Source organism: Gopherus evgoodei, chromosome 3 (assembly GCF_007399415.2).
Source record: "Gopherus evgoodei ecotype Sinaloan lineage chromosome 3, rGopEvg1_v1.p, whole genome shotgun sequence".
In the NCBI taxonomy this organism is placed as follows: Eukaryota; Metazoa; Chordata; order Testudines; family Testudinidae; genus Gopherus; species Gopherus evgoodei.
This window is the reverse complement of record NC_044324.1, coordinates 164,067,526-164,091,422: the sequence shown is the minus strand read 5'-3', so window position 1 is coordinate 164,091,422 and position 23,897 is coordinate 164,067,526. Positions and strand designations below refer to the sequence as shown.

The following is a 23,897-nucleotide window of genomic DNA, read 5'->3' as shown; positions in this document are numbered from 1 at the left end:
CCGAGCCGGTGGCAGGTCCCGCTACCGAAGCGACACCCGGTACCGATCAGGATCCCGGCACCGTGACAGATCCAGGTCCCGGTCCCGGTCCCGGCACCGATACGACTCCCGGCACCGGTCCCCGGCACCGAGACGATCCTCCGTGCCGACCCGCGCCGGCCCGTACCATCCGGGGTCGGCCCCGCCGTGGCCCTCGAGACAGCCGTCCGTATCTTCGCAGGCGGACAGTGCGTATGCGCTCGGCACCGACCGGCAGGCGGCGCTCTTCGGGGATCCGCCGCTGGAAGACCAAGGCCCACCACAGTGGGGATTCTGGACACCCTGGGCATACCATCAGGCCCAGGGCCCCCAGCAGCTCCCTCCCACACCGGCGAATGCGGAGCGTAGGGCCCCTGAAGCCTCCTTGTCTCGCCCCCCTCCCTCCCCGGAGGCGGAGGAAGGGTCCAAACAGCAGGACTCCGCTGTGGCTCCGGAGGTAGAGGCGAGGGCTGAGGAAGACCCTCAGTTGGACACTATCGTGCCTGGGGTCTCCTCATCCTCCTCCCCGGATGAGGCGGTGGCGGGTGCCTCCTCCAACAGTCCCCCCCCGCTGGATCTCAGGGCGCACCAGGACCTCCTCAGGCGGTTGGCCCAAAACCTGAGTCTGCAGGCAGAGGAGGTCTCGGAGATAGAGGACCCGATTGTTACCATCCTCTCTTCGGATGCTCCCACCAGGGTCGCCCTGCCCTTTGTACGGACCATTCAGGCCAATGCCAATACTATCTGGCAGTCCCCGGCCTCCATCCCTCCGACAGCGAAAGGAGTCGAGAGAAAGTACATGGCCCCTTCCAAGGGGTATGAATACTTGCACGTTCACCCGACTCCCGGTTCACTGGTGGTGCAGTCGGTGAACGATAGGGAGCGTCACGGCCAGGAGGCTCCGGCCCCCAAATCCAGAGAGGCCAGGCGGATGGACCTCCTTGGCCGTAAGGTATATTCGGCTGGGGCCCTGCAGCTCAGGGTCTCTAATCAGCAGGCCCTGCTGAGCAGGTACGCTTTTAACTCCTGGGTGGCAGTGGACAAATTTAAAGAGCTGCTGCCACAGGATGCTCGCCAGGAGTTTACGGCCATCCTGGACGAGGGCAAAAAGGTCGCGCGCACGGCCTTACAAGCATCCTTGGACGCTGCGGACTCGGCTGCCCGTACCCTCGCGTCGGGAGTTACGATGCGTCGCATCTCCTGGCTGCAGGTTTCCGGCCTTCCGCCAGAGCTCCAGCACACGATACAGGACCTTCCTTTCGAAGGCCAGGGCCTGTTTTCGGAAAAGACAGACCCCAGACTCAAGAGTCTGAAGGACAACCGGGTCATTGCGCGGTCCCTCGGGATGCACACCCCCGTGACGCAGCGTAGACCCTTTAGGCCACAGCAGCAGCCGTACCGTAGGCCGTTTTCCCAGTTCCGCCAGCGGCAGGACCCTTACAGGCGCCGCGGCAGGAACGGCAGGCGCAGGCAGTCTGGGAACCAAGGGGGGCAGAACCAAGGCTCCTCGAAACCCCCGCCTGGTCCTAAGCCTTCATTTTGAAGGTGCGCCCGAGGGCGCTGTAGCAGTTTCCCCTATGGATCCTTTCCCCCCGTTTTCAAACCGCCTTTCGTTTTTCCTCCCGGCGTGGTCCCAAATAACATCGGACCGCTGGGTCTTAAACCTGGTGCAGACGGGATACCGCCTGCAGTTTGTTTCGTTTCCTCCTTCCCGCCCTCCTTCCTCGTCCCTCTTCAGGGACCCCTCTCACGAGCAATTCCTTCGACAGGAGGTGCAGACGCTCCTCAGCAAAGGAGCCATAGAGGCGGTTCCGGAAAACGAGAAAGGCAAGGGGTTTTATTCCCGCTACTTTCTGATCCCCAAGGCCAAGGGGGGCCTCAGGCCTATCCTCGACCTGCGAGAACTCAACAAATACCTCGTGAAGTTGAAGTTCCGCATGGTATCCCTGGGGACCATTATTCCATCCCTGGATCCGGGAGACTGGTACGCCGCCCTCGACATGCAGGACGCGTATTTTCATATTGCCATTTGGCCGCGCCACAGACGCTTTCTCCGCTTCGTTGTGGGGGCTCTTCATTATCAGTTTGCAGTCCTCCCTTTCGGCCTGTCCACGGCCCCAAGGGTGTTTACAAAATGCATGGCAGTTGTCGTGGCGCATCTTCGACGCAACCGTGTCCACGTGTTCCCTTATCTGGACGACTGGTTGATTCGGGGCACGTCGGAGCAGCAGGTCAGCAGCCATGTCCGCCTGATCACCGCCGTATTTGCAAGTCTGGGCCTCTTGATAAACACAGACAAATCCACTCTGAGGCCCACGCAAAAGGTGGAATTTATCGGGGCGGTCTTGGACGCCACGATGGGCAGGGCCTCGCTGCCTCTGCAACGGTTCCAGACCATGGCGGCGATCGTTCAGCGTTTGCGGTCAGCCCCGTTGACGTCAGTAAGGACATGTCTAACCCTGTTAGGCCACATGGCAGCGTGCACTTTTGTGACCGGCTACGCTCGGCTCCACATGAGGCCTCTCCAGCTGTGGCTTATCAGCCGTTACAGGCCGCAAAGGCAACCTTTAGACATGTTAGTCACAATCCCCCAGAAGGTCTTGGACTCTCTCGGCTGGTGGTTGGACCAGTCCGTGTTATGTGCGGGTCTTCCCTTTCACCCCTCTCAGCCATCGGTATCCCTGACAACGGATGCCTCAGATCTGGGCTGGGGGGCCCACCTGGGGACCCTGCGGACACAGGGCCTGTGGTCCCAGGAGGAGGTGGGGCTCCACATCAACATACGGGAGTTGAGAGCGGTCCGCCTTGCTTGTCAAGCGTTTTGTCATCAACTTCAGGGTCGTTGTGTCGCCGTGTTTACGGACAACACGACGACGATGTACTATATCAACAAGCAGGGCGGCACCAGGTCCTCCTCCCTGTGCCACGAGGCGATACGTCTCTGGGACTTTTGCGTAGCCCGCTCCGTTCACCTCAGGGCTTCCTTCCTCCCTGGAGTACGGAACACTCTGGCAGATCGACTGAGCAGATCCTTCCTGTCGCACGAGTGGTCCCTTCGCCCGGATGTCGCTCTCTCCATTTTCCGGAGGTGGGGTTATCCCCGGGTGGACCTCTTTGCGTCCAGGGGGAACAGGAAGTGCCCAGCATTCTGCTCCTTTCAGGGCAGGGAACCGGGGTCGATAGGGGACGCCTTCCTCATCCGGTGGTCGACCCACCTGTACTATGCATTTCCCCCGTTCCCTCTAGTCCACAAGGTCCTCCTGAAGGTGCACAGGGACAAGGCGCTCGTGATCATGGTAGCCCCGGCGTGGCCCAGGCAGCACTGGTACACCATGCTGCTGGACTTGGCCATAGCCGACCCAGTTCCCCTGCCCCTTCATCCGGACCTGATTACCCAGGACCACGGGACCCTTTGTCACCCAGACCTGCAGTCGCTGCACCTAGCGGCGTGGCTCCTGCGTGGCTGACTGGCCCAGAGCTGCGATGCTCCACGCCTGTGAGAGAGGTGCTCTTGAGCAGCAGGAAACCGTCCACAAGAGCCACGTATTCAGCGAAATGGAAGCGCTTCTCCTGTTGGTGCGTAGAGAGAAATCTCCGCCCTATGGAAGTTTCGGTTTCCGAAATATTAGACTACGTTTTGTCCCTCAAGGGGCAAGGTCTGGCCTTATCGTCGTTGCGAGTCCACCTAGCTGCTATCTCCACCTTTCACCCGGGTGCGGACGGTCGCTCCGTTTTTTCCCACCCGACGGTGTCGAGATTCCTTAAAGGGCTGGAACGTCTATTCCCTAACGTCCGTCCCCCTGCTCCCACCTGGGATCTTAACCTGGTGTTGTCCCGACTCATGGGGCCCCCCCTTTGAGCCGTTAGCTACTTGCTCCCTGCTCTACCTCTCTTGGAAAACTGCCTTTCTAGTGGCTGTCACCTCAGCTAGACGGGTGTCGGAGCTCCGAGCTCTTGTGGTAGACCCCCCATATACGGTCTTCCACAAGGACAAGGTGCAGCTGAGACCACACCCTGCTTTTCTGCCCAAGGTGGTCTCAGCCTTCCATGTCAACCAAGAGATTTTCCTTCCGGTTTTTTTCCCAAAACCTCACTCCTCAGGCAGGGAGCAGCAGCTCCACTCGCTGGATGTCCGTAGGGCTCTCGCGTTCTACATAGACAGGACTAAGCCCTTCCGAAAATCCCCCCAGCTTTTCGTGGCGGTAGCAGATCGTATGAAAGGTCTTCCTATCTCCTCCCAGAGGATATCCTCTTGGGTTACGTCCTGTATCAGGACTTGTTATGACTTGGCCCATGTCCCTGCGGGCCGTGTGACTGCGCATTCTACCAGGGCGCAGGCGTCATCGCTGGCTTTCCTAGCCCGTGTGCCCATCCAGGAAATCTGTCGGGCAGCGACCTGGTCATCGGTCCACACTTTTGCTTCCCACTACGCCCTGGTCCAGCAGTCGAGGGAGGATGCGGCCTTCGGAACTGCGGTGCTCCGGGCCGCGACTTCTCACTCCGACCCCACCGCCTAGGTATGGCTTGGGAGTCACCTAACTGGAATGGATGTGAGCAATCACTCGAAGAAGAAAAGACGGTTACTCACCTTTGTAACTGTTGTTCTTCGAGATGTGTTGCTCACATCCATTCCACACCCGCCCTCCTTCCCCACTGTCGGAGTAGCCGGCAAGAAGGAACTGAGGAGCGGGCGGGCCGGCAGGGGTATATATAGAGCGCCATGGCGGCGCCACTCTAGGGGGCGACCTGCCGGCCCACTGGAGTTGCTAGGGTAAAAAAGTTTCCGACGAACGTGCACGCGCGGCGCGCACACCTAACTGGAATGGATGTGAGCAACACATCTCGAAGAACAACAGTTACAAAGGTGAGTAACCGTCTTTTCTCTGATTTGCACAAGTCTTGGCCCACACTGAGAAACTAAACCCAGGAACTACATTTCCCAGGGTCCCCTAGTGATTAGCTAAGAAATGATGGGAAGTGGTGTAATTTGAGAAACATGGGATTAGTCAGGATGAGTCATAATGAAGCATTTGCTCTACTGAGATGGGCTTTTGGTGCATTATATTTATAACCTTCCTGCAGTCACTTCATTTCCGCATTTGCGTGTTTGAAATGCAGCACAGTCTACAAGTCAAGAGAAACCTATGAAAACTGTGAATGTCCAGTGAATTTTAGGGCAGGCAACCATTAGATGCATGCAAACTATTCACAACTGAAAGGTGAAACTGCTTGAAATTTGATTTTTTTTCACATTTCACTGCAACCTTGAAAATGTGGTGAAAAATGGATTTCTCTCCTCTTAATAATGGATCCCTTTACCTATGTAAATAAACCTATTTTGATTCATTTTGAGGAAAACGTAGCTTTAATTTTTATTTTATTTTATTTTATTTTTTGGAGAGGAGGCATGGTTTTGATTGACAACAGCTACTTTGTCCCATTTCATTGCAAAGCAAAATAAGACACAAAGAACCACTTGAGACAACAGTGAACATTTCATGGGGAGATGTTACAATCCTATCACCCCATGTAGTTCTGTAACAGGCTGGCCACCTCCACAGTGCCCTCTCATGGCCTGGGGTGGCTCCACAGCAGGCCTGTCTCAGTTTCTCATTTTCAGCCTGCTACAGCAACTGCCGGAGGCAGCGGCAGCTCCAGGCCCCAGCACGCCAAGCGTGTGCATGGGGCAGCAAGCCGCGGGGGACACTCTGCTGGCACCGCGAGGGTGGCAGGCATGCTGCCTTCCGTGCTTGGGGTGGCAAAATGCCTAGAGCCGCTTCTGGCTGGAGGGGCTTGCTGTTGTAACTTGGGCCTATGGCTAAATAAAACCTTAACACAAGTCCTTCCCTTCCTGGGAAATAGAGTTCCTTTGTTTGTTTTTGTCCCAGTCTCAAACTAGTCCATGGCCTCCTTTCCAAAGGGTCGGTCTTCTCTCTAATTCTTCTGCCCACCCTCTCAGCTTGGCTTTCAGCCCTTCCCAAGCTCCTTCCTTTCCATCTTTCCTCTCAGCCCCTCCTGGGCTTCTCTGAGTTGCTGCCTGCTCTTTCCTGAAGAGCCACCCCCAATGCCTGCCTATCTGGGGTCTTTCACAGGCCTGCCTTGTCCTTTCTTCTGGCCCTCACAACCTTTCTGCAGCCATCTGCTACCAACACTTTCCCTCTCTTCCTAGGCCACTCAGCTAGGTCAGGTTGAGTTACATAACTCACAGGTCACATGACCTTCATTTTCCCCACCTGGGGAGGAGAGCCAGCTGTGTCACAGATGGGGTGGAGACCCATCTCCCTTTAAAAAGGTCAGTCCCAAGTGGCAGGATCCCCTCACTCTAGGACCCATTTGGGGATCACTCTTTTAGCTATGGCATTCATACTGGTTTAAAGAGCTGTCTACTGAAGAATGTCTCAGTACCTTGTGTGTCACTTTCAGTGGAGATTCTTCCTTCCTACAGATTTCAGTAGTAGCTCATGAACAATGTCCCCACGGAACAGAGCTCTCCAAGAAATTACAGTGTCCCCATCGAAGCAGGACACTCAAGGGTTCTACCTTGAGAATATTTGTGCAAAACCACTGTTTTTCCATCAATATTAATAATCTGAAATGAAGTGTATTTTTGCCATTTTCCACCAGCAATAACTTTTCACATGGAAATCCCACTGTGTTGTCACAAATCCACCATAAGTGGAAATTTGTCATTTTCACAGCAGCAACAGTTTCATGTTTTTGTGGAAAAATTCAACCTCAGGTGAACAATTCTTTTGGCTGATGTGATTTTTTTCACTTTATGTGAAAAGTTATTTGCACGACTCTTTTCACACAAGACAGATTGTGGTATACGCAGAATAAAAGCCTTCCTGATGAGGCAATTGCAGCATAGCTTCCACTGGGTTTGGCTGCTAGAGAGAGACTCTCTTTCAGCTCATTTGATAAAGCCACTACTGGCAGTTGGAGGACTCCTAAATGGTCAAGTCCATTTGATAGTATCTGGCCAGCAGGTAACAGGAACAGAAGTAGACAAGTAAACCAGTTACTCTGGTAGCTTCAAATGAATATACTAGTACTTATTATGAAGATTAAGAGACAGAGTTCAAATCCACATCTGGAGTCAAACTTTCAGGGTGTTTAGATCTGGTCCATGTTTTGAACTAATAGCAAATATCTAGTCCCAGCATGCCCCAGGCCTTGTATAAAACCCAGGATGGAGTGACCTGGTGGGGGAAGCAACCCCCATTTTCAGTCTAGGAGCAAAGAAGAAAATCTTCCCGGGAGTTCACAATGGCCACACTGCAGTGCTTAGTGTCTCTTCCCCATCCCTTTTAAAACCAGTAGCGTCCATCAAACAGTATTGTAGTACTGGAATGGAGCTGCGGCATGGAAGTCATTAAATAGAGTTCAGTCTATGGTATCAAAGTCTCTTTGACACCAGTCATCAATTCAGAACAAAGCTAATAAAGGTTGTATGTGTCAGGGTGAATTAATGAGTCGTTGTTCGTGAGCTGGTGCAGTTTCCTCAAAGCACAAACATCTTTCAGCTGCGTGCTGGGTGAGTTCCCTTTCCCGGACTGCCCAGGAGAATTGTGGGATGCGATTAATTATTGCCAAATACTTAGGCAACAAGAGTTAGAGAACAGCTCAGCATTCTCATAATACACAATAGATGGGCACCTTCCTTCCCAAGCCAATGTTAATGCTGGTGAATGGGGCAGGATCAGCTGCCTTGGATATCACCCTTCTCTGTGGAGCCACAGAAGTGGTACAACACAGACCATACAAGTTTCCGGCACATGAACACAGTGCCCCAGCCAACGTGGGCCTCTCAGGGCCCACAATAAGGGCATATGGCAATTTTACTCTGCACGGCCAATTCAGCACTTGGTCTCTGTGCTGAGCCCAGCAGCCTTTAAAAATAAGGGAACAAAAACAATCTTTGTGGCAAATTTACATTTCTCAAGACATTTGCAGAGGGCCTGCAATTTCCCCCTCCTCTCTCCATTTCCATTCACTCCACCACCCACAAAGGTACTGACTGCTCCTTCTGGAGCCTGTCAAATCTCCTCCCTGTTTTGTCCAGAGCGGATGGGCTGCTCCCCATAGAATTAGGAGCCCCAAACCTTGACCCTCATTCACTTCAAAACATGCTATGGTCCAAGAGATCACCAAGTCCCTTCATCAGCTCTTGGGGGAGGAAGGAAGGGCCACCTGGGGGGAGCAAGTGGGGCAATTTGCCCCAGGCCCCACAGGGGCCCCATGAGCGTTTTCAGTGGGCCTTCAGCAGCAGCTCCTTCAGTGCCGCCAAACACACCCAGATCGAGTGAAGGACCCACTGCCGAAGACCGAGAGCTTCTTCCACGCTCAGTCTTTCGGTCTTCAGCAGCAATTCAGCGGCAAGGGCTCCTTCCGCTCTGGGTCTTCGGCGGCAATCTGGCGGCGGGTCCTTCACTCACTCTGGGACTTGCCGCTGAAGTGCCCCAAAGACCCAGAGCAGAAGGACCCCCACCGCCGAAGACCCCAGGCCCCCTGAATCCTCTGGGCGGCCCTGGAGGAAGGAAGGTCTTGTAATTAAGGTGCAGGCTTGGAATCAGGAGATCTGGATTTTATCCTTGCTTCTGCCACAGATGCCACATGTAACCTTGTGCAAAGCACTTAAAATTTGTCTTTTGCCTGTCTTGTCTATTTAGATCATAAGGGTAGGGCCTGTCTCCATGTGTATATACAGTAGCTATCATAACAGGCCCCGGATCTTGACTGGGGAATCAAGGTGCTACTGTGATACAAATAATAAGCCATTTCTATGCCCCAGCTTCCCCATTTGTAAAAGTGAGATACCACCTCCTACAAAGTGGATTGATTGTGAGGCTTATAAATTAGTATTTGTGGGGTGCTTAGAGACTGCAGGATTGAGCACCATAGAAATGCCAACAAATAAGTAAAACTAAAGATGATCCCATTAAACCAGTCTTGGTCCGGCTTGATTCTGGGTTCTGAGGGTAGGATTAAAACCCATACGTTACCCCCCACAGCAATGAGCAGAGAGGAGGTGCCCAGTAGCGGCTGGGGAACTCACCAATTCTGAGGGAGATGGCTCAAACATGTTCCTCTCCCTTGTAGTGAGGAACAACAACTTATGGGGGGCACATTTCGTCACAGCAAACAACCGTCCCAGCTACCCTCCAACTGACAACCCCACCATCTCTGGGATCCACAGATAGCTCACTAAGTCAAAACACAAACACTGACAAATGCTCCCACGGGAACATCCTGCCCCCTACAGCTCCCCAAACTATTCCACATTCCCCAAAATAGCATCTTTTACCCACCTCACTGCCCAGCCCTTCAATTTTATTAGCACAGCTGCCTTCACTCTTAACCAGAGGGCAGGATAAGCCTGTGGTTACTGTGCACTAAACAGAAACACCTGTGCCTCTCGCTTTTTAAAAAATATATGTATTGTTGTTATTTCTTTTCTTCAGCGCACTAAGTCCCATGTTCTAAAAAGGAAAACAAATCCCCACTCTCATATTCTCTCCCACACCCCCACATGGCCCTGACAGACAAGCACAGACGGTGCAGCAAATACTTCACTTCATTTTATTTTAAAGAAAAGGAGAGAGAGTGAATTCTTGTGGCATTCCAGAGGTCCCCAGACACTCATTTCGAATGCCTGAGTTGGGCCCCGGGTGAGTTTCAGTCTAAAAAAGGACGTGGGTTTCTAGGCAGCTGTCCAAATTCAACACAGACACTTTTTTATCTGTGGAAAAAAAACACCCAAAAGAGAAGGGAAGAAAAAAAATCCAGCAGGAGGGGGAGAAGCAGAGGGGTGGGAGTGGCTGCAGGGGTGGCAGAAAAGGAGCGAGCTGTGCAACAGTCAATTTGAATTCTTTTCCGTTTCTCACTGCCCCATCTCTTAGGAATTCTCCTACCAAGAGGGAGAGTAAAGGCAATAAGCTGCAAGTCTAACTGTGAGAGGGGCAGAGGTGGGTTCACGTACAGCCATGGCAACATGAGTGATGACAGTGACTGGCTGCTATCCCCTCTGAGAGGCTGCCCCTGCCAGAGTAACTTAGGCTAATTTAGAAGTCAACTCCGCAACATCTGCCCTATGCTCTGCTCACAACTTGCAAGCTGGTCACACAATAGGGATGCGCTTGTTCCCTGATGGGAGTTTGTAGGGAGGGGCTAGCTCCAGGCATTAGCCAAGGAGACACCTGGTTCTGGTTTATGACATAAGATCCACGGTGGCTGCTCTCCTAGTTATAGCTACACCTGGATCTGATGCAGGAAAGTCTAGGCTGTGCCTTGGTCATGATAATGCAGTCCATTGGGATGAGGTTCATTGCGGAAGCCCTGCACTGGGGCCTGCTGGGAATATACATGGTTCAGACCCACAGGGTTCCAGTGTAGCCGTGCAACTTTGTGGAAGAAAATACAGTGCCCTCTCTTAGGACAGCGACCTTGGTCTAAAGAGAGACACGAAGGCATGAACTTCTCACACCCTGAATGTCTCCCCACTGGCACTAGCCAACCTGCAGTAATGCCTGACTAGGGCAGATGGGGTGTTGAGGGTGCTGTGGTGTCTTACCTCACTCAGTTTGGCCCAGTTGAAGGATTTCAGTGGGTGGGAAGGCTGTGGGATAGATTTCTTCCTCAGGCTGGTCCCGCTGCTGCTGAAGGTGGTTGTAGGAGGGGGCATCATCCCCATGCTGAAAAAAGGAGGGGCTCCAGGTGGGGGAGGTGGCCCTCCCGGTGGAGGAGGCGGAGCAGGTGGAGGGGGACAGCTGGAGAATGGGAGTGGGGGTGGCAGCGGGGGCAAACACTCCATCATCAGAGAGGAGGGCAAAGCTAATGGGCCACCAGGAGGGGGTGGAGGAGGTTGTGTGAAGGAAATGCCACCTCCTTGCTGGAAAACAAAAGAATAAGCAAAGGATGTTTAAAATGTACAGTAACTCCATGCTGCCAACTGATGTGATTCTCGCTCATAATATTTGGTGTTTTTCTTGAAGCCCCAGATTACAGAGTTTTATGATAAAGGAGAATCTCAACTTTCATTTGGAAGTCAAAAAGTAAGTTTTTAGCCCTTGTGGTAATAGAAATGAGCTTGAAAATATGACCCTTAAAATGCTCAAAACACAGAGTCAGTAGAAGGTGGCAAAATGTATTTTTCTTCTGATCCCATAAATTTTAGGGGGCTGACACATGATTTTTTGAAATACTGAATATGTGCCAACTAACCTCACTAGCACAAAGACGGAAGGGAAACCCCTATCCATAGTGACTAGCTTCTAAGGGCTGCATTTGGGTTCCTGGAGCCTGAGGCATGCTGGGCGTGAGGAAGGCGCTGCACCAGGCAGGACACAGCTGCTGGAAAGGTTAGGCCTGCAGAATGCAGAAGCAGCCGTAGTCCCTCCAGAGGCATCACAAGGAGCATTTGTTACCTCCATTTCCTATACCTGTGTAACTGGTGACGTTTGCATTCCTCCAGCCAACTCTGGGAGTCAGAGGCAAACATGCTCCATTTGGGGGTTTCAACACAAATTATGGACATCTGCCACATTGTGGGAAGGGACACGCACCCTTCAGCTTTTTGTGCATGGTTAAATGAAGAGGGTGATTACAAAGAAAGAATGAGACAGACTATCTATAGACATGTGGGCATCGACCCCTATATATTTTACCAGGTCACATACCCAGGACCCTAATGCAGGTCTATGCAGCCTTTATGCTGCAATCAGAGATGAGATTGTGACATGGGCAGGCATATCTGTGCTAGCTTTAATTACGCGAGAACAGCTACAAATAGCTGTGGAGATGCAGCAGCCTGGGCAGCAGCACAGGCTAGCAATGCAAGTACACATCCACAAGTCTTAGTGTGCTTCTACAACCTATGCTGAAGCCCATGCTGCCATGTCTTCATTGCTATTTTTAGCCATGCATGGGTAAAGCTAGTGCAGGTATGTCTTATCCATGCTGCAATCAGACCTCCGATTGCAGCACAGACCTATCCTAAGCCTCCAGCTTTGCAGCTATATACTCAAACTTCCTTGGTATGGGGGGCAGACACAATTCATCATTACTGTGCCTTTGCTCATTATTGATTTGCTTCTGTGGGATGAGAAGAAAAGTCTCAACCTCATACCGAGAACTCATTGAATTGAGCTACCAGGTCTGTCATTTGGTCCCGGGTCTGGCGCAGTTCCAAGGATTCTTTCTGTAGCTTGTCCTTCATCTTGTTCAATGTCTTCATCATTTCATCTTTCTCTTGGGTCTTTATCTCACATTCTCTTTCCTTCTTTTCCAGTCTGCTCATCAGCTCTGCGTGTTCTACAGAGAGAATGAGGAAGCATAACTGATTAAACAAAACCCATGAAAGCTCTCTAAGGAGATGTAAACTAGATTGAGATAAATAATGCAAACTGGTAATGGGGAGTTATAACCAGGAGCAATGGGATGAAATTGGACCAAGGAATATGTAGACAGATTTTCAGCATATATCACTTGACAGAGGCTTCTTTGGCTGTCGAATAGTCACCTATGAAAATTTGTGGAAGCCCCATCACTTGAGCCATTTAAACTAGACTAGAAAAGGCACTGGGAAATACACTAGTAGGACCAAACAAGCATTGTCCCTTGGTGATATGGACTGGACGATCAAAAAGGTCATCTCCATCTCTCCTGTCTGTCATTGTGTGGTTAAATCAGGACATCTCCCTCAGTTCTTCAAACAGAGAGAGATCACGTACCTTTTCTGAATTTCTCTGCCTGATCCCTCCACTGTTTCACTTCATTCTCATTCACCAGCCTGAAAGAGGAAACCAGATTATTTATGGTCTATTCTGAGCCATCCAGCCCTGTGGGCAACTAGAAAGACAACTTGCTGAATTGTATTATTTCCATACTGGGCCAGATCAGTGGTCCCTCTAGTTCAGTATCCTGCTCCCACAGTAACCAATACCTGATGATGATATAATTGGCCCTTAATGTGCCTGCATTATTGTTTAATGCTATACATGGGGTAGTGGGAATCCTTCCTGATCCCTTTTGTGATAAGTGGATGTTCTGGCAGTATGACATCTATTTACTTTTATCACAGCCCTCATGGCTAAAATTATTACTACTGCTGGTCACAAATTATCCTGACTTCTTTTTTAAGTTGTAGGTGGCCTTTTCATTGCACTTTTGCAGTTGTGTTTTAGTTTCTTGGAGAAAGGCTGACTACATTTTAGATAACGTATCAATTGCCAGACAATGTCAGTACCTCAGACTGCCATGCCATTTCTCAGTAGTGAAAGAAAATACTCAGGAGAAGTAGTGATTAGAAAGGCAACAGAAGGAGCAACTATGAAAAAAGACCAGGTGCAAGGTCAACAATAAGGCCCCATGTTAGGATGGAGAGAAGGAAGTCAACGGTCAAGTGTATTTTTCAAAACACCTAATGAGAAATTAGCTCTGGCTCACAGAAGGCACTGCATAATTTTTAATAGAATAAAATTTAGTTCTATATAGGAGTTTATACTCAAAATATTGCAAAGCACTTTACAGAGTCTAGACCAGAGGTTTTCCACCTTCAGCTCATGGGCTGTGAGTAACCCCCTGAGGTCACTGCAGAATCCAACAGTTTGGCATTGGAAGGTATAGTGCAGCACCAGGAATGGGTGCACGGGAGGAGTTGAGCGGAGGGATGGCTCATGCGACCACCTCTCACATGAAGCAGCTCACAGAATGAAATAACTTGAGAATCATTGGCCAAAACCACATGTGGGTGAGGGAGGGAGCAGATATTTTATGGAGAGGTAAAAAACTATTTATGCTATTTGGCTGCTGATTTATTTGATGTTATTTGAAATCTTCCTGAATTAACCCAAAGCCATAGACAAAGAAGATCTAAGTAGAGCTGATCAAGTTTCAGAAAAGGTCAATGAAGCTTTCAACAATTTGAAAAAAACAAAAAACAATTATGTTAACATTTCATGACTTTTCTTCCTTGATTTTCCACCAGCTCTATAGCTAACAGAACTCAAAGAGCACAGGAAAGTAAAACACACTCTGGAAAATAAGGAACAGATTAAGCTATAGTTTAGAAAGCAATTAACTAGAAAATTTATAACAGATTACAATAAAATATAACCTAGATGCAAGCTCCTCAGTGCAGGGACCTAGTATTTTGTTTAAGTGCTATTTACAACTAAAGTGCTGGATAACAGAATTAAGAAAGAATAATTAACACAATTTACATCTTAATGATGTTCTTGACATTGAAGTTATCCAGTGGAGCTATATCTGGATCATCCCCTTTCTCATCCTGAAGAACGATTTGTTGTAGTATCCTGTCTAACAGCTGCCACTGCTGGAAATGTCCTCCATTCCACTTATCTGCAGGGAGAACCACCAATGTACAAGTTACTATTCACATCTGAAGATGCTTGGAATTCCTGTATTCCCCAGACAACAGGCCAATGTTCCTCGCTTTCTTTCTTACCCATCTTAACAAAACAGGGGACGGGGGGAGTTTGTCTCATTGCAGGTAAATTCTAGAACATCGGTCCTGGTTCTGCATGGTCCTGCGCCTTGTATTGTCATTTATACTTGAGCAACATGGGTGTAAAATCCTATTAAATCAGACTCGTAAGAAAAGTGCATGCACAATCATGCACCTAATTTGTACATTCAAATTCTATGATTTCTACTGCAGATCAGGTAAGTGTGTGCAGAAATGCACCTACAGAGCTGTCTCCACAGGACAGAGTTGTGACTTTGCTACTTGCTGGGGGCTGATTTTTTTTTTGGGGGGGGGGAGTATCTAGATACCACAGTGACCAGGCATTTTACAAATATTTATATTCACAATTGGCATGCTCAGCTATCTGTAATTCAATTCAATACAACTTTGTGGACATAAGCTATAAAAAAAGTTACCAATGTGTTATAACAAAAAAAAAATTATCCCTCTGGTATGCATTGAAGGAGCCATGATCCATCTTGGATAGGAATACACACAGTGTACACACAACAGCGGGAAATGCACTGCAGGATTGGCCCAATGGATTTCAAAGTCTGGCCCTTTAAAAGCTGTTTTTATTAAATACTTCAAAACTGCTGAACTGTGCCTCTAACCCAACAACATTCCTATCAAGTTTAGCCCTCCGCTGGTAGCACATTCTGGGCTCACCCTGAGCCCCAAAGCATATGTGCTGTCTTGTACCACATTAAAGAATTGTGTCATACAACTGCTAGGTGGGTGACTGTACTTCTAAATCCAGCAGTCGCCCAGTAATGCTCTGTATGTAGTCTCTTGGAAAGACATCAAGAGGGTTACCTCCACCTTCCTTGCTAAGCTTCTCAGTCTCACTGCTCAAGCCTGGGTGAAATTTACTAAAAAACACTCCCCAGGACTCTTTCCTAAAAGGACTGGGTTAAACAGTTGTATAATGATCTTGCTAAAGGCTCTTTACTGGCCACTACCCTTTGAAAGCATCAATCAGTAATTACCAATTGATTATTTAATCAAATAACTTTAAGAACCCATTCATATAATACCCTCCAAAAAGAAAATGTTGATTTGGTTTTCTGGTTAGGGTCTGAGAGCCTGATGCACTGCCATGAGACAGCAGCCCAAAGACATGCTTATTGTGGGATTTCCCATCAATGGGCAACAAAGGTTTTATTTGTTTTTGGTTTTTTTAAATTCCTTATTGCATTGTGATAAAATTCAAAATGACATCCATTCCTGGGAGTTCCCAGACCCAGAGCACAAGAGTTGTTTCTCTCTCCTTTGAAACTTTTAATTTAAACCCCCCAAAACTTGGTTTATGACAAGTTGGGAGGCCCCCAGCTTCTTAATTTTGTTTGCAAGTGCAGAGTCAAGATGCCACTTGTTAACTTGCAACCTTCCAAAATCAGCTGGCTGGGGTCAGTGTCAAATCCTAACTCCTTCACCCACAATGTCTGAACAACCCTCTGCTGTATCAGAAAGAAAGTGCATTCCGTCCTGCGATCCATTGTCCCTTCTTTATATCAAGGCTCCTCACTCCCCTCTGCCCCAGGAAGCAGGGATGTACTCACAAGGCATCTGCAAGCAATGCTGAAGGACTGATAGCAAATAGGGATAGGCGTCTGTGTGCTTCAATCTCTTCTTGATCATCTCGAACATCTGAGAGGCACTTTTTGTATCAATGTGAATCTGGAGTAGGCAGAGAAATAACATGAGAGAGAGGAAGAGAAACACACAGAATGGAAGATGGATCCAGGAGTGAAAACTCTTTAACAAGAGAGATGAGCAGGCCGCAAAAAGCAGGAATACCTTTGCAATGACCCAGCAGAGGGGCTTCAGGAAGAAGAGGGCTGGCAGATAGGGAGTCAGGTGGGATTGGGATCAGCACTGCCACACCTGGTTGCAGTGGCAGTAAGGAACAATTCCCAAAACGGTTGGGAGGCTGGGAAGGTGGGACAACATGCCTCTGCTGTCCTTGTTCCACCTACTCTTCCCCTCCCTACAACGTATGTGCCCCTCTCCCCACCCATCTCCTCTAAAATGCCTCCCTGTCTCCACAATCTCCCAGGTGACAACCTTCGGAAATGTACCCTGGGTTTTGTTATTGGAAAACTCGGAGATGGGTCTGAGCCACACCCAGAGCTGAACTCTCTTAAAGCGAGGGCATATTTGGATCCAGAATTTTGGTTCAGGCCCATGACTATTGAGAATGAGTTCCCGCCACCCTTGCCTTGTTTTGTCCCTGAATACTCTGCACAATGCAGAGAGGAAAACACCTTTGTCCAAGCCCTTTCGCAGGAACCATGGCAGTGTTTAATGTTTTCATTGCTCACGTGTAGTGTCCCCATTCTGTACATGAGAGACAGCAAAGAGCAATCATCATCCCTTTAGCAGCCATGGCTGTTCCTTGCTGACTGCTTGGGAAAGTCGCAGGCTTTTGAATTCAGCAGCCAAAGCAGCTATTCAGCCTCTGGCAACTCCAGCTCCCACAAAGGCAACTCACCACATCAAACCGCTTGGCAAGTTCCAGATCGTCCTCATTTCTCACCATCTCAAAGAAATCTAAGTGCCTAGGAAAGAGGAAAACAAATCCAACCAATCTGCATGGCACTACTCTCACCTGGACCAAGCTGTGGCAGGGGAGAAGAGGAACTCCATTTCCTGACAGAGGGCTGTGATAATGGCAGGTTTGATGAGTCAACCCCTTCTCCCTCCTCCCGCCACCCCCAAATGATGGGACTGTCCGGACACCTTGTAATATTTACACCATCATGCTCAGAATACAGGGCATTTAATGGGGCTTACTGACAAGCTGGGAGGTGTGGATTGCCTGGGGTTCAACAAGTTGTTAATCCCCTTTTAAGGCCCTATGTCAAGGTGATTGCTGCTTTTAGAGCCTAAAAATGAAAATAAAATAGGTATGACATGCTGTATCTGACTGACACAATATCACTCACTGCATAAGGGGAAAATCCACATGCCCTGTTTGCTTGCCAGACTGCTGGAATAATCTCATTCTTATGACATGTAGCATAGAGAATTTCAAGTATTCCATTAAACACAAGACATTTTGTCATAGTGCTTGGGGTCCTCTTAAACTGCGCTAGCCTCCAGGGCTCCATGCTCACTTTGTCTAACTTTGCTCCATTGTAACATGTGAGACCCAGCAGCCCCACTGACTTCCTGTTGAACATCCTTGGTTACTGGATAAAGAATCATCACTAGTCTAGTGGGCCAGATTCTCATTTCAAGTACAATAGTGTCAATCCAGAGTAACACTGCTGACTTCAGCCATTTGGCCAGCTTTCAACCAGCACAAGAGCACAATCTGGCCCAGTACTGCTAATACAATGGGGTATGTGTGTAAAAGGAGAAGCCCAGCAACATATTTCAATATTCTGAGTAAAGACTTGAGCCAGCTTTGTTATCCTTCACGAGAGGCAATTGGATTTAACCTGGTATTTATACAAAGTGTCAGGCTGCAACATGTCATTGTTTGATCCTTGGGAAGAAATCTCACTCACAGTGTTCTCAGCCATATTGAGGTTTGAAGGAAACCCCAGTTTTGATGGGACAGCCTGTTTCTTGCAAATTAGATATAAAATGTAAGGGCCTGATCTAGCTGTCTTCCAATCCATGTAATTCCTGCAGAGAATGCTGCCATGCTCCAAGCCACCTGGCACCTCCAGAGAGTGGTTTGAACTAGGGTAACGGGGAAGGGGGAAGAGGGAGTAGCACAGCAGTCTCTCTCCATGCATAGGTGGGCCGCAGGAGAGTTTGCTCCACAACACACCACCACACTCCACATCTCCAAAAGATGTGTGTTCTGCATTGCTTCACTTTATACTCTGATAAACTTCTACAGGCTCCTCAAGATCCTCAGGTATCTCGGTCAAATCACCTAGTTCTAAAAAGTTTATTTTGGCTTGTAATTTCTGAAGAGTCCAATTTAAGCTGCCTCAGTCAATGCAGCGAAGTACAGAACTTAAATTAAGTCACCAAAGCAGATGTGCCACACTGGAGAGCCTCTTTAATATCTTTACTTTTAAAATATATGACCTAAAGAACCAGAACATTAGCCCTGTGCAATAGATGTTGATTTGATATATTTATTGAACTGTGGTTCTGTCTCTTTTCTATCAGGCTTGTGGGGTGGTGGTGTTTTCTGTTTGTTTTTACTGGTGATCATCTACTACTTAGCAGCACAATTCTGGAACTCCAAACGTTTTCATGTGGCCTCCATAACCGATCTGCCAATTCTGAGAATGCTATTCCTTTTCTTTCTTCTTTTTGGGGGGAGGGGTGTGTGGGGGCGGGAAGTGGCTTTAAGGGAGAGACCCAACAAGAGCAAGCTTGAATGGAAACTCAGTTGGAAGCTTTATTTTTGGAACAGCTACTACTGCTCTATAATGGAGTATCTATTGTCAAATATCATGTCTCACCTGTCTAATGTTGCATTTTCATGTCCTCTTAGCTTGTCAATAACAGGTTGAATTCCCAGCATCAGAAACTCATATCGCAGGTGCAATCGGAATTCCAAATTGTCCTTACAGAAGGGGAGAAAAAACAACAACTCAGTTTCCAAAAGATTTTGGACAGATTCACTTAAAGGTAAATTCCTACTTTGAATATCACCTCTCCTGCTTTTAAACGTTCACGGGTAGAATCACGTCCCGTGTTCCCACTCAGAAGTTCTCCCAACAATCCTGACCTTCCATCAGAAAAAGCAAGTTCAAACTGGGCCTTCAGCCAGTGTGTCATTCTAGGGTGACTGTGTATTCTGCTGTTCCCCCTTCAAAACAAAAGTCCTCTTATAACTGTATCAGTTCCATGTATCCTTCTGGGAAGGGAGCCCTCAGAGACCTAACAATGCTCTATAAGTTGCTCAACAGGGGACAGAGGAAGAGCAAAGCGACCAGCATTTTCTCTATGAGCCAGAAGCTTAGGTCTCTTCCAAGCCTGGGTCACAAGCAAAAAGAATTTTAGAGGCTTCATTCAAGTTCACATCTATGAACCTCAGAAAACCACCATGCACGCTGGCATATTTGGGAGTCTCTGCTCAGGAGTGGCTTCAAGGGGGAGTTGCAAGCAAAGTGTGAGGAAGATGTTGTGAGTTAGGATAGATATGACCAGTCAAGCACCTTTTCCAAGAACTAAACCCACTCAATAACACTGTAAGACTTGCCCCTTGGTCTAATAGCCATTTTCAAAGCAAATAATTCAGTAGCAACAGCTCGGTTGCAGATGGAATTTCCAGGGCGGTGACTCACCTCGCCCGCGCCAGCATTCAGAACAGCATTGATAAAGGACATGATGGCCGTTTTGAGATTCACCTCATCCCGGTAGCGCCCCATGCTTCGGTCTAGCTCATTCAGCAATGTCTGAAACACAAGGGGTGAGGTGAGAGAGACTAACAACATTCATTGCTTTCCACTGCACAGCTCCCACATTAGCTCCTTGTGAATGGATAGTGAGCACAGTCAGACTGCCTTTGATGTGTCACATCTCTGCTTAGAGTATAAGTAGTTCAGAGGAGGGGCCACGTCTACCTGTCCACATTCATCACAATTTGGGGCACTCTATGAAAAATAATTAATAATAAAATGCCCACTTGATCCTGATGGAGAATCCCTGCCTCGTGCTTTGGAGGAAAGCAAATCCCCACTCCCCTTTTCCATTAAAGTCCCTGTCAGTATGAGCTTATGGCAGAAGTAAGAGGACCTTCCCTAGCCCAGATCTTCCCGTCAGTTTAACTCTGCATGTGCAAGACAAAATCTCTGTGGTTAATGCATCTTGGCCCATTTAGATCAGTGGCATCCACGTAATTTTTCATTCTTTTCTTGAATCCTAGCACAGTGGATTCTGCCAGTGCCTCAGGGGATAGAGAATCCCAAACATTAACTACCCTCAGGGGAGAAGAACCTCTGGAAGTGTATCATTGCACCAACTCCTTGGAGGGGTTTTAGTTTCCACTTGTTCCCTTGGTTCTGTTTACTTGACATAAGGCAGATTTTTGCTCAGGTCTTTATAAGCTTCTTTTAATGTATTTGACACAACAGGAAGAGCCCTTGTGGTCTCTCAGCTGCAAACTCTTTAGAGCTTAGAGGTGAGCTGCAGAGCTAAAGTGGAAGTGGAGTTAAACCCAGATTTCCACACTGATGTCCCCCCACTAAACAAGCTACAGAACTATTTGGCACTAAAATATCTTTGAGCTGCTCTTTATTAAATCTTCCTGCTTCGCAGGCGATACCTCAGAGCACATCACTGCCACAGCATCCGGTATTTATGATGTTGCAGAATGATGCATTCTGGGATACCACCAGTGGATTTGGAAGCACTAGGAGATGTTATTGTGAGGCAGGGAAGAATTGAAACAAAGAACATAGTTAGTGTGTTCTGGTGCCAAATGCTCCCTGCATCCTCATTAGGCTCAACTCCATTTGAACTCATGCTGTAGAGTTCCCCTTAAAAAGTGGTTAGAGTCATAAGTGATTTGTGTCATTCTACATGTATTCTCTCTCACCGATTCCAGAGCAAATGTGCTCAATTTGTAAATCCAAAAATGACTCTTCTGTCAAAGCTGCAAATTCCACATGGAAGAGGATAATTAAATTGTGCAGTTTCTGCCTCTCACATCATCAACACTAAACAAAAGCCCCAAAATCAGAATTCAGTTGACAATTCTGCTGCTCATGCACTAGGGAGAATGCAATCCTACTCAGTCTTCGAAAGGTATTTTGGCTGTACAGGGCGAAGAGGACTAAAACATGCTAATGTATTACACTCAGCAGGTATGGCTAAAATACACACGTGGAGCAGAGATGTTGAGTAGGGAAATTCATTTTTTTACTTAGTGGCTTTTCGGACCCTGGTTACTGAAAACTTTTCATTCCTAGCCAAGCCCTCCATGCCTGGGATCAGTTTAATAGATGTAATCTGGTCACCTCCAGAAAAGTACAACCCAATGGAGATAAGGTGTCACATAATACATGCCTTGTATAATAGTCTAAATCCCGTCTCTTATTTATTATACACCTTTCTGATCCAGCCTAGGACCCACTGGCATCTCTTTCTGTAACTGAACGTAGCATATATACCTCCATGTTACTAGATACTTGAATGTCTAAGCCCTTTCTACAGCCAGCATCTTCTCTACAGCTCAGAGGGCCAAGTAAGTCTGAGTTTTGTCTTCTGTGCCAGCTGCAAGCGACTCTGCTTCAGGTGTTTGATCATCCAACAATTACAACGTCTTTCTATTGCTCAAGTGGACACCCAGCACCCACCTGTGCTCCCTAGTCACAATAAATGGGCACCAGTCTTCAAACACACCCAACAAAACCAAAGTTCTTGAGTTATCCAAAAAGCAGAGGAGAAACAGCAGAGAGAATTTAATTCTGTTACTTCAGATTTTTGTGCCAAGATTTTGAGACTGAAATCCAAAGCCATAGGTCTCCGGAATGACGTGGGCAGGATTTCCCCAGCCATTAAAACAGCAGCTCCAAAAGTAAGCTTTTTGTTTTGTTTTCCCCCAAACTTTGCACAAACTTGACCTCAGCCAGAATTCCCTTTGTTCAAAGTCAAGAAACATCAATTATTTGGAGACGACATCACTGAGCTGGAGCAGATATATGCTCATCCATGTCTACAATTATATTTTTGTGGTTTGGTAAGGACATGTGTGTGAGAGAGACTAAATGTTAAGATTTATAAAGTATCACTCCAAACCCGCTAACCATCCAGCTCAAAGGACATTTGCTAAAGTTCTCTGTCCCTTTCCTGCAACTGAGCTGGAAATAGGATGTGAAAAGCAGTCAGGGAAGGACAGGGCAGAGCAGACTGCAGGGTAACAGCAACAAAAATGCTCATTGAGTGAGGTGAGCAACACTGCATCCTCTGCCATCAATATGATCTAGAAGGGAGCACTGTAAGGTCATGAAGTTCTTAAAGGGTCATAGTCTTTACCCCACACGGTGTGGCAGTTCTCCAATATCCCTAACCCTTCTGAAGTGGCTGATGCTCAAGTCTTGACTTGAACATTTCCTGTGGAGATTTCACCACATCTCTGTGTACTAATTGATTTTATGGTTATAAAAGTTTTTCTTACTATTTAAGCAAAAAAAAATTTCCTCGCTTAATTTTATCATTGCTTGTCGCTGACATCCAATAAGGTTCCTTTAGTGAGCAGCAAACCTCAAAGCAGTTTGGATGAGCTCTGCGGGGTGGAAGCAAATCAAATGGGAATAACGGATTCTACTTCATTTTAAATGTACTTCTTTTTGGTCCCTTTACTGTGTAATCTCAAATTGTTCAAATTTCCTTCTATGGGCACTGTTCCATACTGCTAGTATTTAATACAAGCCTGGCGATGGGGCTCTGGAAGGAATGCCAGTTGAAAAGGCTTAGTTTAGGAAGAAGATTGAGCTGCCTATATTCCTTCACTTCAATGTTTCTAGTGATACTAAACATGAAAACCAGATACTGCTTCTACTCTTGTGATTCTAGACAGTGACTGGACAACAGCTCTCATCACCCAAGGAGACATTTGTTAACACTACATCTCCCATGTGCCACAGTAACTCTAAGAACTTCTCTGCATTGTGAGTTACTGCTCGGCCAGCCGTGGTGCAAACTTACAGAGCACTAGATTGCTGAGTAGTAACGTCCTATATCGACTCTGCTACCGCACAGTGAAAGTCCTGGAGTGTGGCTTAATGTATTATGGCTTGACAGCGTAAGGCCAGGTGGCCTGGAATCACCAACAGTTGCTTTAGTAAAGACAGAAGCACTGGCCTATATCTAACAATGGGATTCACTCAGAACTGAAAGCAGGGTGACTCTTAGCATTTTGACAGGTCTGTCAGATGTAAAGCTAGACATGAAGGACATTAGTGTGTCCTAAAATATCTTCCCAGGCCAGAGTGGCATCTCCACTTTGCAAAATGATAAGACTGAATCAAAGCACGAGTGTGTTGTTAAGATGCACACAAACGTTACAATGCCCAGACACAATGAGTTTGTCCCACTGGAAAAACCTTGGAAGATGGCAACCATCATTATTATTAGTGCCAGCAATGCACTGGGCACATCATGGAAGAGTTATAAAACAATAATAGGGTCCTTGCCTCAAAGAGAATCAAATATAAATAAGGCGATGTATAAATGAGTACTTTCCGTATGCAGAACACTTATGATTCACAGATCTCAAAGCACTTTACAAAGGTAAGTCAGTGCCATTATCTCTATCTTATAGAGGGGGAAACTGAGGCATTGAGAGGTTAAGTGACTCACCGATGGTCACACATAGAAATAGCATCCACTAGTGGGACTGAATGAAGGAGAAAGAAAAGAAATCACGTGGTCTAGTTTAAAATTTGTCTTGTTCATTCATGATTTTTTCCCC

The 23,897-nt window shown here is 47.7% G+C and overlaps 1 protein-coding gene across 2 annotated transcripts in view; it reads right to left on the bottom strand.

Annotated features, from left to right (window-relative positions):
• Positions 1 to 23,897, bottom strand: part of DAAM2 (dishevelled associated activator of morphogenesis 2) — a 266,918-nt gene that overhangs the window by 54,058 nt on the left and 188,963 nt on the right. For both annotated transcript variants that reach the window (XM_030557288.1, XM_030557289.1), the window contains 8 exons: positions 19,768 to 19,878; positions 18,940 to 19,043; positions 17,001 to 17,067; positions 16,069 to 16,186; positions 14,241 to 14,379; positions 12,750 to 12,808; positions 12,146 to 12,330; positions 10,592 to 10,909 (listed from right to left, as the gene is read on the bottom strand). In XM_030557288.1, coding sequence (XP_030413148.1) covers positions 10,592 to 10,909; positions 12,146 to 12,330; positions 12,750 to 12,808; positions 14,241 to 14,379; positions 16,069 to 16,186; positions 17,001 to 17,067; positions 18,940 to 19,043; positions 19,768 to 19,878 — 1,101 coding nt within the window. The remainder of the gene's footprint in view (positions 1 to 10,591; positions 10,910 to 12,145; positions 12,331 to 12,749; positions 12,809 to 14,240; positions 14,380 to 16,068; positions 16,187 to 17,000; positions 17,068 to 18,939; positions 19,044 to 19,767; positions 19,879 to 23,897) is intronic.